Source organism: Solanum tuberosum, unplaced genomic scaffold, assembly GCF_000226075.1.
Source record: "Solanum tuberosum cultivar DM 1-3 516 R44 unplaced genomic scaffold, SolTub_3.0 scf00530, whole genome shotgun sequence".
Classification (NCBI taxonomy): domain Eukaryota; kingdom Viridiplantae; phylum Streptophyta; class Magnoliopsida; order Solanales; family Solanaceae; genus Solanum; species Solanum tuberosum.
The window spans coordinates 302,906-322,042 of NW_006239448.1; the positions used below are offsets into that span (position 1 = coordinate 302,906).

General features: G+C 30.1%; 1 protein-coding gene across 1 annotated transcript; it reads left to right on the forward strand.

Annotated features, from left to right (window-relative positions):
* The first annotated feature begins 5,628 nt into the window (after positions 1-5,628).
* LOC102579407 (tyramine N-feruloyltransferase 4/11-like) lies at positions 5,629-6,574 on the forward strand. Its single transcript, XM_006365023.2, has one exon. The coding sequence runs from the start codon at positions 5,690-5,692 to the stop codon at positions 6,440-6,442; it is 753 nt and encodes a 250-aa protein (XP_006365085.1). The 5' UTR covers positions 5,629-5,689; the 3' UTR covers positions 6,443-6,574.
* The last annotated feature ends 12,563 nt before the right edge of the window (positions 6,575-19,137 follow it).

The window sequence follows — 19,137 nt, forward strand, 5'->3', positions numbered from 1 at the left end:
AATTTTGAAAGACTTTATAAGTCTTTAAATCACAATTTTTGAATGTTAATTTAAGTTTGTGGTTTTATATTTTGTGTAGCTTCTTTATAATATTTTGTGTTTGATTGGGGCTGAATTGAATTGAATTGAGTTGAATTGCTTGGTTTTTGCTGCCAAAAAATTTACAGAAAAAGTGACGGACAGGGTGGTTTTGTCCGTCGCTTTTCTGGATTTTATTTTTTTTAAACCCCAGAAAAGCGACGGACAGGGTCCTTTAGTTCGTCGCTTTTTTTAATTTTATTTTTTTAAAACCCAGAAAAGCGATAAACAAGGTCCTTTAGTTCGTCGCTTTTCAAAATTTTTCAAAATTTTATTTCCAAAAAGCGACGGACGGCGTCTCATTGTCCGTCGCTTTTCAAGATTCTAAAAAAAATTAAAAATTAATTAAAGAGATGGACTTCGTCTCTTTTTTAAAATTAAAAAAAATTAAAAATAAAAAAAACGACAAACGGCATTGTATTCTTAAAAAAAAATATTTTAAAAAAAATAAAATAAAATCGACATAGTCCGTCGCTTTTGTGTTGAGTCGTATCACAGATAATGCACATTTATTAGGATTGTCGTTGTCTTAAATCATTCAACAAATTTGTGTGATTGACTTGGTTTTCATTTACAGAAACACTTGTTTCCACGCATCTTGGTCAATATTGATGGATTTCCATTACCTTTAATTTCAAGCCACATATATGTAATCCATACATATGATTTTTATCAATATTGGTGAAATTGTCAACATTTATCTTTGGAAGAATTTTCAATTCCTTCGCAGATGTTAACATTTGTATGATATTTTGCATGATCCTATGCTGTGCACCCACTTGCAATTGTTTCATCTCGATATTTCACCTTTGTTGAAAATTCATGAATTATTTGTGAAATTTAACTATTAATAATGGGCCCTGCCGGTTGGGTTTAGGATTTTTTTCCCCCTTTCTATGTGGATAAATAAAAATCTTATTAGGACCAGTTCATTTTAGCTCATAAGCTCAATATTATGTGGTATATATGTAAGGCTTATTTAGGTCTTATTTTTAGAAACACAAGAGAGAAAAATCAAGAGAGAGCCGTTTTAGAGATTGAGAGAAAAATCTCGTCTTTGCTTCGGGAAATTTTCTGCTCAGGCAGTCCGTTTCAAACAGAGTTTGCCGCTCCGTTAACCGTTGGATCGTGCTCAAATTTGAACTGGTTGTTCTCTGCATGTAGTTATTCAATTCAACACTGGAGATCAGATTTTGTAGTCTGTAGCTTCTGATTTTGGGGCGTGAACAATAGCTCGTTTTTTGGTGAAATCTCTCCTTTAATTCTCTAGTTTTGGTGCAATCTTGTTTTGTTGATGCTCGTTGTTTGGCACTTGTTTTGTGGCCAATTTTGGAGAACAATATTGTAACTCTTGGTGTTTACAGTGGAGCTTTTGGTCCATACTGTCCATTCTTCGTATTGCTTGATTTAATTTGTCTTCTCTTGGTTCAAATTGAAAGGAAAAATTTAGATTTGAGTATTATTCCTCTGTTATTTTATCGGGCATTCTTGTGAGTATCTTGCCTTTCCCAACACTGCCCTGGTCAAATCTTTCTCTTCGCACCTCAGATCAACAAGATCAAGAGGAAGGGCTGCTTGTCAAGCTGGCCTATATACAAGAATAAGAAATTTCTTTTTATATCCAACTTAATTCTCCACTATAAATAACCATTATTATACTAAGTATTTCCACACAATATCCCATTTTAAACCTTTTATCTGAAACCTCATTCCCCTTAAATTTAACTAAATAATTTCCCATGGCTCCTGCTACTCAACAACCAACTCCATCTGAAACAATAACCACCCATGCATCATCCGAATCCAACAATGACAATGTTATCATCACCGGAAAGATATACACAAGAGTCCGTCTCGCTACTTAGTCTGATCTGTCTCATATATACCAATTGTTTTACCAAATACATGTATATCATAACTATACTCATTTATACAAAGCTACTGAGTCCTCCTTAGCTAACTTGCTAATGTACTTTTAATATTAAAATTATTTTATAGAGAGATACTAGTTTAAAGATCTATTATAAAAAAATAAATTAAATTTTTATTTTTATTAAAATAAAATGTTCATATTCAAATTTTCAATCAATACTATACATTTTTTGAAAGGTAGAAATCTTTAATTGTTATGTTTTTTCTTTTTTCCTAATCTTACAAAAATATTATTGTTGCCTTTTTCTTGTTTTCTAATTTTGTAAAGTAATACGTAAAAGAATAAATAAAATAATAATACGCAAATGGAAAATAAAATATAAAATTTATTATATAAAAATAAAAAATAAAATTATTAAATGGAACTTAACCAAACATATTAGGTATGTTAATTAAGTAATAAGATATATATATATATATATATATATATATATATATGAAAAACTGATTCTGCTTCTATTTAAAAGCACTTTTACAGGTTTGTCAAACATCTTTTTTTTTTTTGTTAAAATAAGTGTTTCTGGGCTCCCAACAACAATGTCAAATAGGTTCTGAATTAGTGTTAGATAATCACCAAATTATTAAAATATAAAATATAGAATTTTTATCAAATCAAATCATCATCTTTATTACAAAATCTCCTTCTTCATTTATTAGCATCACTATTTTCGATTTCTAAAAGTGATTTCTAATTTTTAGGAAAGAGAAAACTACTAAATCAAGTTGAAAAAGGAAGAAGAAATATTGGAATAATATTGCAAGAACAATCCAATAATATTACTTGTCAAAATTCAATATGCGTAAACTGTGAAAATTTTAATTTAGTAAATTGTTTTTGAAGTTTTTGTAGAGAATAGCAGAATAAAAGTGTAATCCGGGAAGCCTTCTGCTAGCCCAAGATCGTTAACTAAGATCGAAAGATTCAACTAGAGAAGAAAAAGCTAAAAAGGAGAACTTGTTTATGGAAGAATACTCTTTTATTTGGGTTGTTTTTTGGTTACTTTACAAATGCCTAATGCCACCCCTATTTATACTTGTATAGGGATGCTTCTAGAAATTATTCTAGATACTTGTACAAGAAAAATCTAGATATCCTTATCCTCTAACTATGTAACAAGAACCTAGATATTTCTATACTTTACTTACTATACATATCTAATTATCTAGAACCTCTAGATTTTTCTTAAGTATAAATATAAAAGATATTTACTCTACAAAATTCTAGAAAGTTCTATCAGATACTGCTTGTTCAGAATTTATTTCCTTGATTTGTTCGATAGAAGCTACCATATCACCAGTATGCACATCTTTAATAGTTTCTTGCTTCATACTGATAACATCAACATTTTTCTTCTCCACGTGATCGACTGCATTATATTCTGAATCCTCGATCAAGTCTTCTTCAAGGTTGATGGAAACCATAACATCTATTGTTCGAGCCTCTGCTACTAAACAATTTTTCCAGTCTTCTTTTTCTTTAGCAACTTTTTGAGCCATATTGCTCTCCTTGGCTCGGCAATATATTCTTATATGTCCTACTTCACCACAACGATAACATTTGAGAGGCTTTTACCATAATAGTAGAAGACTCTTCCTTCTTTCCAAGCAAGCTTGAATCACCTGAGGATCGAGAGTGCAACATATCTCTTGATTTTCCTTTGAAGTTTCTCTTGTCGGCTACAAGAGCATCTCCTTCTCTATATTTGACAAACACACTAGCCATTTGCTTCGCTAGTAATTCTTGTGATGACAACAAATTTTTAAATTCCTTCAAGGATGGTTGTTGAACCAATCCTTGAATTGACGTCACAGATGAAATATATTCAGATTTTAACCCACGAATGACTAGTCTTTTCATTCATGCTTTAGAAATAGCCTTTTCCGGATTCAACAAAGATATCTCAGAACATAAGTTTTTAATCTTCAAAAAATACTCAGCGATAGAAAGGTTACCTTGAGTGGTGTTAGCCAATTCTCATTCTCCAATATCTGCAGCTGAGCTTCATTCTTCTTGTTGAACAAAAGATTAAGGGTCCTCCATATTTCATGAGCTGATTTACACTTTATAATATGATCGAATAAATCGGAGGAGATTGTCCTCTTTAGAATGAACTTCGCCTTCACATTAATCTGCTTCCATTTCTTGTACGCACTGTTATTTTTCGGTCCGTTAACAGGAGGACTTGTGTTACTCCCATTCACAACATCCCACAAATCATCGCCCACAAGTTATGATTCCATACATGTTTTTCATATCTTATAATTGGACTGATTCAACAACTCCATCCCCAGTCCATTAACACGGCCGCTAAAATCCATATAGACAAACCAGTTGAGTCTACCTCTAATCCGATCTTGAAATAACATCAACAAGCCAATCTACAACTATAGCTCTGATACCATGTAGAGAATAGCAGAAGAAAAGTGTAATTGGAGAACCCTTCAAGATCGTTAACTAAGATCGAAAGATTCAACTAAGAAAGAGGAAGCTAGAAAAGAGAACTTGTTTATGGAAGAAGACTCTTTTATTTGGGTTGTTTTTTGGTTACTTTACAAATGTCTAATGCCACCCCTATTTATACTTGTATAAGGATGTTTTTAGAAATAATTCTAGATATTTCTACAAGAAAAATCTAGATATCCTTATCTTCTCACTATGTAACAAGAACCTAGATATTTCTATACTTTACTATAAATATCTAATTATCTAGAACCTCTAGATTTTTCTTAAGTATAAATATCAAAGATATTTACTCTACAAAATTCTAGAAAGTTCTACTAAATATCTTAGATATTTTTTGTACCTCCAAAAAATCAACTTTAAATTTTCACAGTTTTACTTGTCAAAATTTTAAACTCCAACAATACTATATATAAACCGGGGTTGTTAAGTCCAACTTCATTTTTATTATTATTAAGGACTATTTATTTCGTCTAAGTTTATATGAAGTAGTTTACTGTATATCAATTTACGAAATAAGGGGAAACTTTAAAATGTTTCAAAACTACCTTAAAAAGAGTATATCTTTATGAACTTTTTTCGCGAAACAACTGTGACCCACCATAAGTAAAATGTTGATAGCATTATTAAATTTTATGTGTCATTATTCGTGGACTAACTAAAAATCAAAATGTGTCATATAAATTCAGACAGAAATAGTTAATTACTATTCCCTCTATTCACTTTTTTTGTCACTATTTGACTTGATATACCCATTAAGAAAATAATTATTGATATATATATATATTAAATATTGGGTCTTGAAATAATGATTTGAAAAATAGATATTTAATGGTGAAGATAAAATATAAAAAATAATAATTATCTTTTCTTAATAAGTCAAAAGAAACAAATAAAAACAAAAATTTATTATAAAAATAAAAGACAAGTAAAAATGAGCGAAAGTAGTATCAACAACATAAAATTGGTGGCCAAAGGCCAAACCAATTACATCAATGACTCGACCCTATAGAACGCTCGTCAGAGTTGACCTCCACCAACCATTTTTTATTGTTGAAAATCCACTAATCTCACTAGCAAATAAATGAATTTTAAAAAGAGCCAACTTAACTCTCCACTATAAATAACCATTATGATACTAAAGTATTTCCACACAATATCCCATTACTAGTCCTTTCAACATTTCCTTTATCTCCAAATTTAACTAAATACTTTCCCATGGCTCCTGCTACTCAACAACCAACTCCATCTCCATCTGAAATAATAACCACAGATGCATCATCGGAAAACAACAACGTTACCATCACTGGAAAGATATATACACGAGTTCGTCTTGCTACGAAATCTGATCTATCTCATATATACCAATTGTTTTACCAAATCCATGAATACCACAATTACACTCATTTATACAAAGCTACCGAGTCCTCCTTAGAGGGCTTGCTTTTTAAAGAAAATCCTCTTCCACTTTTCTACGGGCCATCCGTACTTCTACTTGAAGTCTCTCCAACCCCTTTTAACGAACCCAAAAATACCACAAACGAAGGGTTCAACCCCGTCCTTACAACGTTCGACCTTAAATTCCCTGTGGTAGAAGGACAAGTTGAGGAGTTCAGGTCCAAATATGATGATAAGAGTGATGCTTACATTGCAGGATATGCTTTCTTTTACGCTAATTATTCATGTTTCAATGACAAGCCTGGATTTTATTTTGAGAGTCTCTACTTCAGAGAGAGTTATAGAAAGTTGGGAATGGGGAAATTGTTGTTTGGAACAGTTTCGTCCATTGCTGCCAACAATGGGTTCGTATCGGTGGATGGAATAATCGCAGTTTGGAATAAGAAGTCATATGATTTTTACATAAATATGGGAGTTGAAGTTTTTGATGAGTTTAGGTATGGAAAATTGCATGGAGAAAATCTTCAAAAGTATGCTGATAATAAGGGGAAAACTGAGGAAGAGAGCTGTTAATTTTTTATTTTTATTTTTTGCTTAATTGTGTAATTTATCAATTTCTTCGTATTTCCTTTTTCTAAAAGCAGTTGTATTATCTTTGTGGTTGAAAAATATAAGTAAATAATAAAATATTTATGAAAATAAATTGAGAATAACCAAGTTATAAGATTTTGATATAGGAGAAATATTTATTGGATCCGACTCCTCTCCATTTTTCCCAAGTTCTAGCTTGGATTGGAGACACATGTCATAGTTTAGAATTAATGGTTGAGATCTAATTGATTAAAACAAAGTTCTAACCATAGTTATTTACTTTAATGTATTTACTTCTAAAATATTTTTGCAATCCATTATATTTTCCCTAAATATATTAAAAACTTTTCTTTACTGCCTGCATACATATTTAAAACTTTACTAAATATTTTTACTTTTTTTGAAAAAAATTATAATACAATTAAACGTTTTTATTATTCTAATAGAGTATTAAGAGCTATAGTGTCTATAGAGCAATATGAACTCCATTTAGGGAGTAAGAAATAATTTAAAGTTGAGTGACAATTTATTTTACTCCTAAAATTAAAAAAAAAAAAAAACGTCAGATCACAATTTTTAATTTTTAATTTGGCAAATATTATTTGAAAAATGGCAAATGTTAGGGAAAAAAAGTAAAAAATCAGCAAAAACTTACTCAAGTAATTAAGATAAGAAATTCTTTTAAATATATTAATGAAAAATATAATGTAATTCTAGAATTGTTGGATTACAAAAACATTTAAGAAATAAATATATGGAAGTAAATAATTATGGTTAGGACTGTGTTTTAATCAATTAGATCTCAACTATTAATTCTAAACTATGACATGTGTCTCCAATCTAAGCTAGAACTTTGAGAAAATGGAGAGAAGAAAAATAAAGAGGAGCCGGATCCATATTTATCAAACATGTAAATAAACAAAAACTAATTATATGTCAGTTTGAGTAGCTTATAATTTACTCTATTTCATTACATTTTTTTTTTTTAATTTTCTCAAGTATATATCTAGATGAATCAATCGGCTAGGAAAACTCTAATTTGAAAAGTCTTCTTGCATGTGGGAGGAAGTTGTACAAAGATTTTAATGGTGATTTGGGGAAGATGGAAATATGTGTCTAATTTATTAATTAAAAATATCAAATTGATAATTTCATGTGATATTTTTACACTGATTTAAGGTTGTATTATTACTCCTTCATGCGCCTAACTTTCGTGAGAATACAATTGCAGTAAAAATGATTGAAATGAATGTATTTATTATGAATTTAAATAATTTTATAGGTTAATAAGGCATTTGCAATTTTTAAAAAAACAAATACAAATTTAATTTTGAAGATAAGTTTCGGTCTCCCTCCTGTCCAACTTTCTAATGAAATACAACATATCTAATCCATAGCTTATTAATATAAAAAAAAAAAAAGGAAGGTACAAATCTAAGGGGAACTCTATGTATTCTGTCTTATTGAAACTATATTCCTAGTATCCAATGTTTATTTTGACATCACTAATCGAATTTGTGCTAAATAAGTTCTACAGAGAGAGATAAAATTATAGGATAGTCCAATGATACATTATATTAAAGTTTTCATTTTGGGCTTGGGGGAATAAATATAATCAACTACAAGTCAAAAGTTCATCTAGAATGGTAGTAAGCTATCAACGAGTTTTAGTAGCAACTAGCAAGTAATAAGATAGTAGGTACTCTTATATATGGGATACATCACTATCATTATCATCATTCGAGTTCTCCTAATTCATTACCTTTTAATCCGTACAAAAACTCTAAAGGAGTTTTTATTAAAATCCTACAAAAATGTATGTGTTATATAATATCATAATTTAACTTTTACTTGTGACTCTTATGTGATGTTTTAAAAAATATTGAAAATTAATAGAACTGTATTGATATAAAAAAACGAATATGATGAGACGGTTACAAAAAGTTTATTCCTTATTATACGAATAGAATATTAAAAAAATTAATATGTAAATTACCATATAATATTTTTAAAATAATTAGTTAAACTGTACAATTGACACTCCTATTAAAATCGTCGTTGTCTTAAAACGTTCAACAAATTTGCGTGATTGATCAGCTATTTCCGGAAACATATGTTCCTGGAAAATTCATAAATAAGTTCATTTAAGATGAAAATAATTTTATCTAGAGAATGTTCATTTTCAATGTGAATATATATGGATTCTTATATATTATTCTTGTTGAAATTTCATGCATCTTGGTAAACATTATATTGTCAAAGTTGACGACTTCACTTGACTTCCACACCTCATTTATGTAATCCATAGAATATTTATCCATATATTGCTGAAATTGTCAACAAGGATAATGTTATTTATATTCTTAGAAGTATGAAGTTGCTGAAGTCTTTGTTAATACAAAGTCAACATCTTTGTTTATTATGTTAAGAAGAATAGTCAGTTTATTCGTACAATATTGTTAACATTTTAATGATATTTTTTTTGCATGGTCCAATCTAAAACATCTCTTGCACCCAGATCTATATGCACCCGTTAACTTAAAAAAATTTATGTGTATATATATGTATTAGAGTTATCAAAATGGGCTGGCCCAATCCAATCCAATCTATTCCAATTCAATCCTAATGGGCTAGAGAGTTAAATGGGTTGGGACGGACTGACCCTTTTAATTAAAGGGCCTATAAAATAGCAGCCCAATCCAGTCCTAAGCAGGCCACGGGTTGACCCTTCAACTAAAAAACAGACAACATTTTCCTCTTGGAAAGAATACGAACGCTGATGTCTGATGAACACGATATCAATACATACATAAATTCATTCATAAATTACACATACTTCAATGAATATTTACAAAATAAATACATAATAGCCAAGATACAACATTCATAAAATTCATCCGAGCAAAAAAATTACATGATCACTATTTTCATAAACAAGACAATAAATGAGAAGTGAAAAATTAGGCAAAAAAACAAAAGTAAAAACGGTCAAAGATTCATAGTTATAATGGAGTAATGAACTTGGGCTAATAAAAAACTTTAGTGGGCTAATGACCCTAAAATGTAAAAGATATGTAAAAAATATAGTCTTAATTTTATATTGATATTTTAAAAATATTTATTGACAAAATTCTAACAAGTAAAACACTACTTAAAATATATATATTAAATATTTCTAAAATTCACAGTCTGCAGGCTGGTCTCTGAGACTTGCGAATTGGGTTTACGAGGCCAACGGGCCAAATGAGACTGGGCTAAAAAACCTTGTTCGTAAATGGGCTGAAAAAATTGAACCCAACCCCATTTAATTTAGGAAAAACTACCTAATTAGACATACATCCATACCATATATACTAATATTATCTCTATTTTCAAACAATTACATTTATTACCACTTTTAATATTTTATACCATATATTTTAAAAGATATAATTAGATACACTAAAACCCTTAAAATTAGAATTGATTAATTATCTTTACATTCAAAAATCAAAATTAATAGTTCAAATACCTTTCTCTCTCATCAAGCCCCTCCCTCAACCTTCTCCATAAATCGTCTATCCCCAATTCCCACCCCCACCCCACGCCCCCAACTGTATTATTTTAGTTTGTCAATGTATTTGGTTCATATAATTCATTTTATGTATCTTAGTTTTTATTTCATATATTTAATATGTTTCAGTCAAGATATCTTTACATGGCAGTGCTGCGTATCTGATTTGATTGTTTCATGTATCTAAGCATGTTGTTATATGTATTTTACAGTGTTTAATATACATGTATCTAATATGATAAATAGTGTATCTGAAACTGTCAAAAAATATTTTTTCTTAGCAAAAAATAATGAATAAAAATGTATCTAACTTAAAATTCATATCAACTAATTAGAGAATTAACGATGTATCTGACAGTTCACACCAATTATATGAGCTACTACCCTTCACATGTATATGAACAACAAAAATAAATGTGTATCTGACATAAACAAAATGTATCTTACTATAAATAAAACTTAGAAACGATAATCAACACCATATCTAACAAGGTATATAGTGTATCTGAAATATTAAATAGTTGTTTACTATCATGTATCTATCAGTATTATCGGGTAAAAAAAATGTTCCATACATAAACAAACTGTATCTAATACTAATCAAAGCTCATATTACAGAGAAAAAAATAAAATCGAACAGTTAATGTATCTGAAATAAGTGCAAAAGAATCCAAAAAGAAATAAACTAACCAACAAAAAAAAGAAGCTAAAACAAAAACAAAAGAAAGAAGAAAGTGAAAAGCTTAGATACACATCGAGATAAATCTGGAGAAATGAAAAAAATGATCCCATCTTCGTCCACCAGGCTTTTCTCTCCTGTTCCTTTCAATCACAGAAATTCAAAAACGAATTTCATAGGCACTGAGCCTAACTCTGAGATTCAAGAATGTCTCTTCTAGCATTTGAGATTAAGAAAAGATCAAGCTTGCTCTCATCACCCATGGTAGTCCACAATTTTCAAACTTGTTGCCAAGAAGATGAAGTTTTCAATTAGAGAACTCTTGTGGTTTTAGGATTTCGTTATTTTAGGAAGATTTGTTAGAATTAATATGTTAATGAATCTGCAAATCAGTTAGAATTATTAATTAAGCCTAAATTACTCCTTTATTTAAGGAAATAGGTTATTCAATATTATTAAAATATGTATCTCTTTAATTCAAACCGTCGGATACATGTATCTCGCGAGTAATGATACATGTATCTGACAGACAAAATATGGTATAGGATGTAATTATCAAAACTATCTTGAATTCTAGTAATTAGGTCCTAAACTAGTGGGATTTATGTAGTTTTGCCTTTAATTTAAGGGTTGGGTTGGGCTGACCTAGCGGGCCAAACCCATTTTGACAGCTCTATGTATATTAATCTTAAGAAACTAGTTGAAACTAGGTTATACCCCATCTGTTTACTTTTCTTTTTCATCTCTCCTCCGCTCACTCCTCTTTTATTTCATTTTCTTATTCTTTCTATTCCTAACAAATATCCAACTCTCAAATTTATAATTAAGCCATTGATATACTTAATAAAAAAAAATTATTTTGTCAAAATAACTGAAAACGTATTTTACTGAATATTAAAAGTAATCTTATTATTCACCATTTTTAATAATATCAAATTAACTTTAAAAAAAACACTATCTTTCGATTACTAGCATTTTAAAAAAATCAAATTAATTCAAATATATTATTTTTTAGGTTTTTTTGTTTGGTTTTAGTTCATATATATATTTGTTACCAAAAAAAAAGTTCATATATTTGCTTGCAGTTATTTTCTTAACATAGATTATCCATTTTTTATTTAAAAAGATTAGTTACAATTTTAAAAAATACTTGATAGAAAAACACGGATAAAACATATATTGTAAGTGAATGTGAATCCTGCAAAAAAATTTAAAATCTTTTATAAATCCGTCGTACCAGCCTTGTTCTGCCCAGTTGTCATTTTTATTTTTACATCTAAGTAAGTAAATTATATTAATTAAAATTAATCTTATCTAATAAATTTATATATGTTAAAGTGGATTAGTTTGCGTTTTTAATTAATTTGATTCTGTTAAAAAAATATTGAACAATAAGTTTATTTTTAAATTTAACCGTTGTAAAAGTGTTTCAATTATTTTAACTGAAAATCTGTTTATCTATATATTTTTTAATTAAATTTTTTAATTATTTAATTGTGTATTTGAGAATTGAATAATTATTAGAAGTCAAGAAAATAAGAAAATAAAAGAAAAAAAAGGGTAAGTGGAAGAGAAATGGTGAATAACATGTAAAATGTAAGAAAAATGGCTCATTGTCCAAGTGTGAGCCTCACACGACTATTGTTAGTTATGCCTACACCATTTTTAAAAAATTCGATTATTTTAGATATATAAAACACTCAGTTTGAAATTTTTGATGAGTTTAGGTATGGCAAATTGCATGATGAAAATCTTCAAAAAGTATGCTGATAATAAGGGGAAAACTGAGGAAGAGAGCTGTTAGTTTTTTTTTTTTTAATTTGCTTAATTGTGTAATTTATAAATTTCTTGGTATTTGCTTTTTCTAAAAGCAGTTGTCTTATCTTTGTGGTTGAAAAATATTAAATTGATTATGTATTATATTATACTGTTTTTATATATAACAATAATAATATATTTAGTGGAGATGATGTGTAAACCTTATCTCTATCTTACCATGTACATGAAAAAAATATATTTGTGAATTTCATATTTGATCAAACACCATAATACAAATGAAACAAGAAAGTAAGTCATCTTTTATTTTCTTATTAAGTGCAGTGCTTTTACCTTTTCATTTTGTTTCAAAAGATGTATTGTTATATATAATAGTATACGCGTTCGCACGTTGCGCGGTTAGTTGATAAATATAACCATAAATATTGATTTATTGATAATTTCAAATTTAAATTATTATAAAATAATATTATAAAGTTTATTTGAGAGAATGTTAACATTTAGTCCTTGATAGTTATAGTAAAATATTTGTGAAAATATATCAATATATAAGTTTAGTATATTGTCTATTTATTTGTTAGTTTGTTCTGAGAACAAACAAAACTTACCTCTAAAAAGTATCTGAAGGTGCAATAAATTAAATTTTATATTCCCTGAAAAATGCTAAACTTGTAATAAATTAATTTTTTTATTTCCCTGAAACATTATAAATTATTTCCTTCACTAATTATCACTTCTTTAGTAGTGGGTCTCCACCAAAATGTAGACATTTGGTATAACGATAGAAGGTATAACATGATGATGCATACTAATAACATCAAATTTGTAAGTATCAATTTTTTTGATAATATGTATTACAGTTTGAGGGATTTGGCTCCCCTCCATTACACTTTCCCTCTATTTTGTTAAGTACACTTTTAGATGAGAGATATATGTCCGATTTAATTTTTAAAGGTTAAGATTACAGTATATTAATAAGTATTATAATCATAGTTAAAGTTGAATAGGTTATAATACTTATTAATATACTATAATCTTGACCTTTAAAAATTGAATAGGACACATGTCTCTCATCTAGAAGTGTACTTAACAAAATGGAGGAAAAATATAATGGAGGACAGCTAAATCCCAGTTTGAGTATCAATGTATAACATGTAATAGGATGTAAAGGTCCACAAAAATAGCAAATAACTTTTGGAAATTTTTTAACCTACCAACTAAAACCTTAAGAAATCATCAACAATTAATTGAAATGATTAAGGTAGAATGAGGAAAAAATAAAATCTTTAATTTAAATATTAGATAGTCTAAATTTTGCTCTCTCTTTTTTGTTTAGCAAAATCCCCGAAAAACAACCTAGTATAACTTTTTTGTTTGGCAAAATGTGATTCATTTCTTTTCTGCATTAAATATCACTCCCTTATATATAAGTGTTTTTAGTATTCTCGATTTCTTTTTATTTGTCATACTTTTTTATATATAGATACATTAAGAAGAACTAATTTTCTTTCAAAGTTACTCATATTTGAATACAGGTAGTTTTACATTGTGAAATTTGGAAAAAATATTTTTTGTTTTCAAAATGAAAAGTAATATTTAATTTGAAAATTGTTCAAGTTTTGTTTGGTCATTAATATAAGTTGAAGCTGTTTTTGACTTTTTGTGGATAATTTAGAGTGAAAACACTTCTTTTGTTATTTTTCAAATTCTTTAAAATTCTGAAATATCAACTTGAAGTTGAATTACAAATTTTTATAATCAAACGTGATTTTCAAAGTTTAATTCCAAAAAAATAAAAAAAGCATGGCTTAATGCCTACTTTCTTTATCCACTTTAATTTTCTCTAGGCTAAATGTAATGATTCGGTTGGTCATTTTTTGTTTTTTCATGAAAATTATCATTTTTCCCTCCCGATATTGACCCGAGTCTTCTATGATTGAGATTTGAAAAGTTGATTTTGAACTTTGAGTTAAAAGTTGAGAATTTGGTAAGTTTGTGCTTTTGAAAGGCTAAGTTGTTAAGAGACTGATTTTTGGTGTCCTTTGGAGTTTCGAGTGTCGGAGCAAAATTTAGTTGATTCCATCAGTCCCAAAATGTGAAATCTGATCCGTGAGAGTTGTCTGTTTCCGATTCCGAGTCTTTTTGAGGAGTTGAGGTCCTAATTCGGGGTTTTTGAGGAGTTGAGGTTCGAGTCTTTTAGAATTTTAGCCTTTGGATTGACTTTGGTCAAAATTCGGGATTCTGATGGTCGGATCGAAATTCCAAGAGTTCTGTTGGATTCAGGGGATGATTTTAGGCCAAGTGAGGTCTTGGTTGATTTTTGAGAGGTCCCGAGCTTGTTTTAGCCTTTTTAGGCGTCGAGTTAGTTTCTTGTGATTTTCACAGATGTCGGGTCAATGAGACTTTCGATTCATGTTTTGATTGTTCCATTAGGTACAGAACGTCGAGTATAATTGATTTGCATATGTGATTTATGTGCACGGGGTTTCGAACGAATCTCGATGGTCCTTTCGATGTTTTGAGTGTTGGCTGATATGTTTCTGGTGCTATATTCTTCGCTTAAGCGGGACCTGGTTCGCAAAAGCGAGATTGGCCTTTTGGGCGGGGTTCGCTTAAGTGAGACCCCCAACTTTTGCGGGGTTCACTTAAGCAGAATCTGGTTCACTTAAGCGACATCAGAGGAGTTTTTGACCTGCAAATTTTGAGGTTTAAGTCCCATTTCACCATTTTTAAGTTTTGGGAGCTTTGGATGGCGATTAGAACCAGATTTTTTAGGGAAATCTTTTGGGTAGCGATTCTTAACTCTAAATCTTCAATTAACCATTATTATTTTGGATTTATGTGTTCAAATCATGCTTTTGAAATGAGAAATTGGGGTTATCTTCAATAACCCAAGAAATTGGTAAAATGGTGGTTTTGAAGTGATTTTGATCCCTTTTTTGATAAGATTTTCTCTAATGAGTTCCTAATGCCTTAAACGTCATTTTCAAGTATAATTTTCAGGATTCAAACCTCCATTTTGAAATTTGGATTTTGAGGTGATTGACCCATTTGTCTATTTAATTGATGTGAGAATTGCATTGTTGTTTGCGGGAACATAGTGATTGTAAATACTTGATTATTATAGATTGTGTGGCTTCAGAAGTAGTTCGGAAGGGGAAAACTCAAGCTTAAGATTGATTGGTTGATTTCTCTAAGGTAAGTGATTTCCTAAACCTCTTATCTAGTAGATATCATGTACTTCCTTTGTTGCTTGTGTGTTGGGAGTAATGGTGATGAGGTGAAGGGTTTAAATTGTCCACTTGTTATATCTCAATGAATAAAAAAGGGTTGAAATGAAAGAGGTTATGTGATGAACTTGGTGATGTGAATTGTCTTGTTGTGACCCTTGTTAATCGATTGATACATGAAAGCATGATTGTGGAGTTGAATTAATTGTATGATTTGTTGTCTCTTTCATGTGGTGTGATATTACTTATGTGCATTGATTGTGAACATACACCGTGATAATACATATGATGATTTATGATGCCGAGGTCATTTCCGACAAGTGCTTATAAAGCCGATGTGAAATGATTCCAGCTAGTAATTTGATATAAAGACGATAGGAAATGGTTCCGGCTAGTTATATTGTGTCGATGGAAAATGGTTCCGGCAAGATATTGAATATTGTGACTTGATGCATTTGATGCTTATGCGTGACTTGTTTGTTACATGAGATTTATGTATTTGTTGTGTGTGACTAAACTACTTGACCTTGAGAATGAAGTACATGATTCGCTTGATTTGTGATTGTGACTTTTGAACAGTGGACGTTGGGTCTTGTGGGCCGTGTATTATAGAATTGCTAGGTTTGACAGATTTATGTGTAGGTTGTAGTTTGAGGAGGTTCAGTTGGAGTGTAATTAGGGGTATTCAATTTCTAACTAGTTTCTTTGTTTAGTAAGTTGTTTGCTGAGTACCATGTTGTTAGTACTCACCCCTTGTCTCTACACTTGTGTAGGTACCGAGTCCGGACGTTATCACTCTTCTTCTCCTTTTCGAGGCTCGTTGAAGGACTTGAGAGGTAGATGTTTGTCATCCTGGAGGATCCTCTTTTCTTTTTCTTTAAGCTTTGTTCTATTTGAGAAATAAAGACTTAGACTTGTATTTATCTTTCGAATTCTGTATTTTCATTTGTGGCTTGTACACGTGACAACCAGGTTTTGAGATATTGTTTAAAATGAATAAGTTTTCCTCCATTGTCTTGTTCTTGATTTACATTTTTCACATTTCTTTCGTTTTTGTTGGGTTGAGTCTGACTTGTCTTGGTGGGAAGAAACAAGTGCCGTGACGTTCGTTTTTGGATCGTGACACTAAAATAATACTAAAAAATTCTATTTGCATGCCTTCCTTGTCAGCTAACGTGAAAAGAAATAAAAGGAAAAAAGAAAAAAGAAAAAAAGGTCAATAGACACACTTAGGTTTTAGGGGAAATTATATAAATGGGCCACAAAATACAAATTAATTACAATCTCATAACCCAATCCAAATTAATTCAGCAAATACCTGTTCTCCCAAAATAAGTTACAGTCCATTACCCCCCCCCCCCCACCTCCCACCCCTTTTGTTTAGGCAAAATTTCCGTTAATCCTTCACCCCCTTTCAATTTAGGCAAATTGTCACTTGCTTCAAGTATTAGAAGAGTGAGCTGGAAAGTGAAAAGGGGATAGCTGTATTTCGTTTGTTTTTGGGGTAGAATTTACTAATTTTTGGACTTTGCTATCCTTTCTCTCTTATCTCATCCCACCAAACTAATAGCTTTCATTTGGTTAAAGGGAAAAAAGTTTGAAAAATATTTTAATTTTGGTCGAAATTGTTGTTACGATATCAAACTTTGGAAATGACTTTTTACCCCTTGTACTATTTAATAGTGTATTTTAAAGGTATATATGTGCCTACGTGGACATCATAAATATTGCATCATTTTAAATAGTAATGTGTCCACGTGGACACATATATGCCTTTAAAATACACTATTAAATAGTGCAGGGGGTAAAAGATTCTCCATAAAGTTTGGTATCGTAACAACAATTTCGACCAAAATTGAAGTATTTTTCAAACCCTTTTTCCCTAAAAAAAAATCAGTTTTTGCAGAACTAAAAATATTACATTTTTTTTTTTTTGCCAAACATCATCTTAATTCTTCCCAAATGTTTGGAATTATGTTTAAAAGAGGAAAGTGTGTTCAATGGTATAATTTTTTGGGTCTTTGGAATTAGTCCAACTGGTGCAGTCCCCTAAAAGTAAGGACAAATTACTTAACTACACTTTTTTACTTACCTTAATATCCATTTATCCCTACTTAATTCAAAATTTTCAAAAATCCCTTATTTACCTATGTATCCCGCTATGTGGAATGTATCAAACGCTATGTGGAATGTATCAAACCTAATATATCTCGTGCACAACGCTATGTATCCCGCTATGTGAAATGTATCAAACCTAATGTATCCCGTGCACAACGCTATGTATCCTGCAAACATCATTTTTAAGGGATTTTGGTAAATAAAAATTAGAAGGGATAGGATATTATTTAGTACTTATAATATGTGGTTCCTATAATTTATACTAAAAGTAACCATCTCGTTATAGAGATCTGTAATAACTCTTTGTTTCGTTTTCTTGTCCAAGAAAACAAAGAGATGCCACAATATATATATATATATATATATATATATATATTCTTATAATATTATTGACTAATGAGTAATTTTTAAATAAGAAACCCTTAATGATACACAACAACGTATTTATTGTGAGTAATTTTATAGGGTAATAGAACCTTTGCAATTTTTAAAAAACAAGTACAAATTTAATTTTGAAGATAAGATTCGATTCCCCTCATGTTCAACCTTTTTGATAAAATACAACACATCTAGGCCATAGCTTATTAATATAAAAAAAGGTATAAATTTAAAGGAGACTATGTATTCTGTCTTATTAAAACTATATATCTAGTATCTAATGTTTATCATCACTAATCGGATTTGTGCTAAATAAGTTCACCAGAGAAGAATAAAGCTACAATATAGTCCAATGATAATGTCATGATCCCAATCGTCGTGATTGACACGCACACTAACCTTCCGATGGGAGAACCATTACTATAACTCAACTAAGCAATTTAACGAAAACTAAGCATTTAGTCATTGTACCAAAACTGTAACGACCCTAAAAACGAACTAGTGAAACTAGAGCCTCACATGTGAGTTTAGAGTCGAGGACTTAATGAAATGATTATATTTGAATTTGACCCAAAAAGTTCTTAAAAATGTGCTTCGGAAGTTACCGAAAACTTGTTTAGCTGCATATAAAAAGATCCGTTTCGTTTTTCGAAAATCCGACTTCATATTCTTGTTTAGGGGGTCAAATTGAGTGGGAAATGGGTCTAACCCAAATTTTAGAGCAACCGTATCAAAATCCGAAATTTCCAAGTGAAGCCTTTTCGAGGGTCTACTTTGGAGGGTCATATCTCCTAGCACACAAATTATTTGGTGGCAAATAATATATCCATGGAAAGCCCTTTGAGTTAGCTATCTAATGCACTTCGTTTCACCTCATTCGGAGTTCGGACGAAGAAGTTATGCCCATTTTCGTAAAATCTGTCCGGCAGGAAAAGGCAATTTC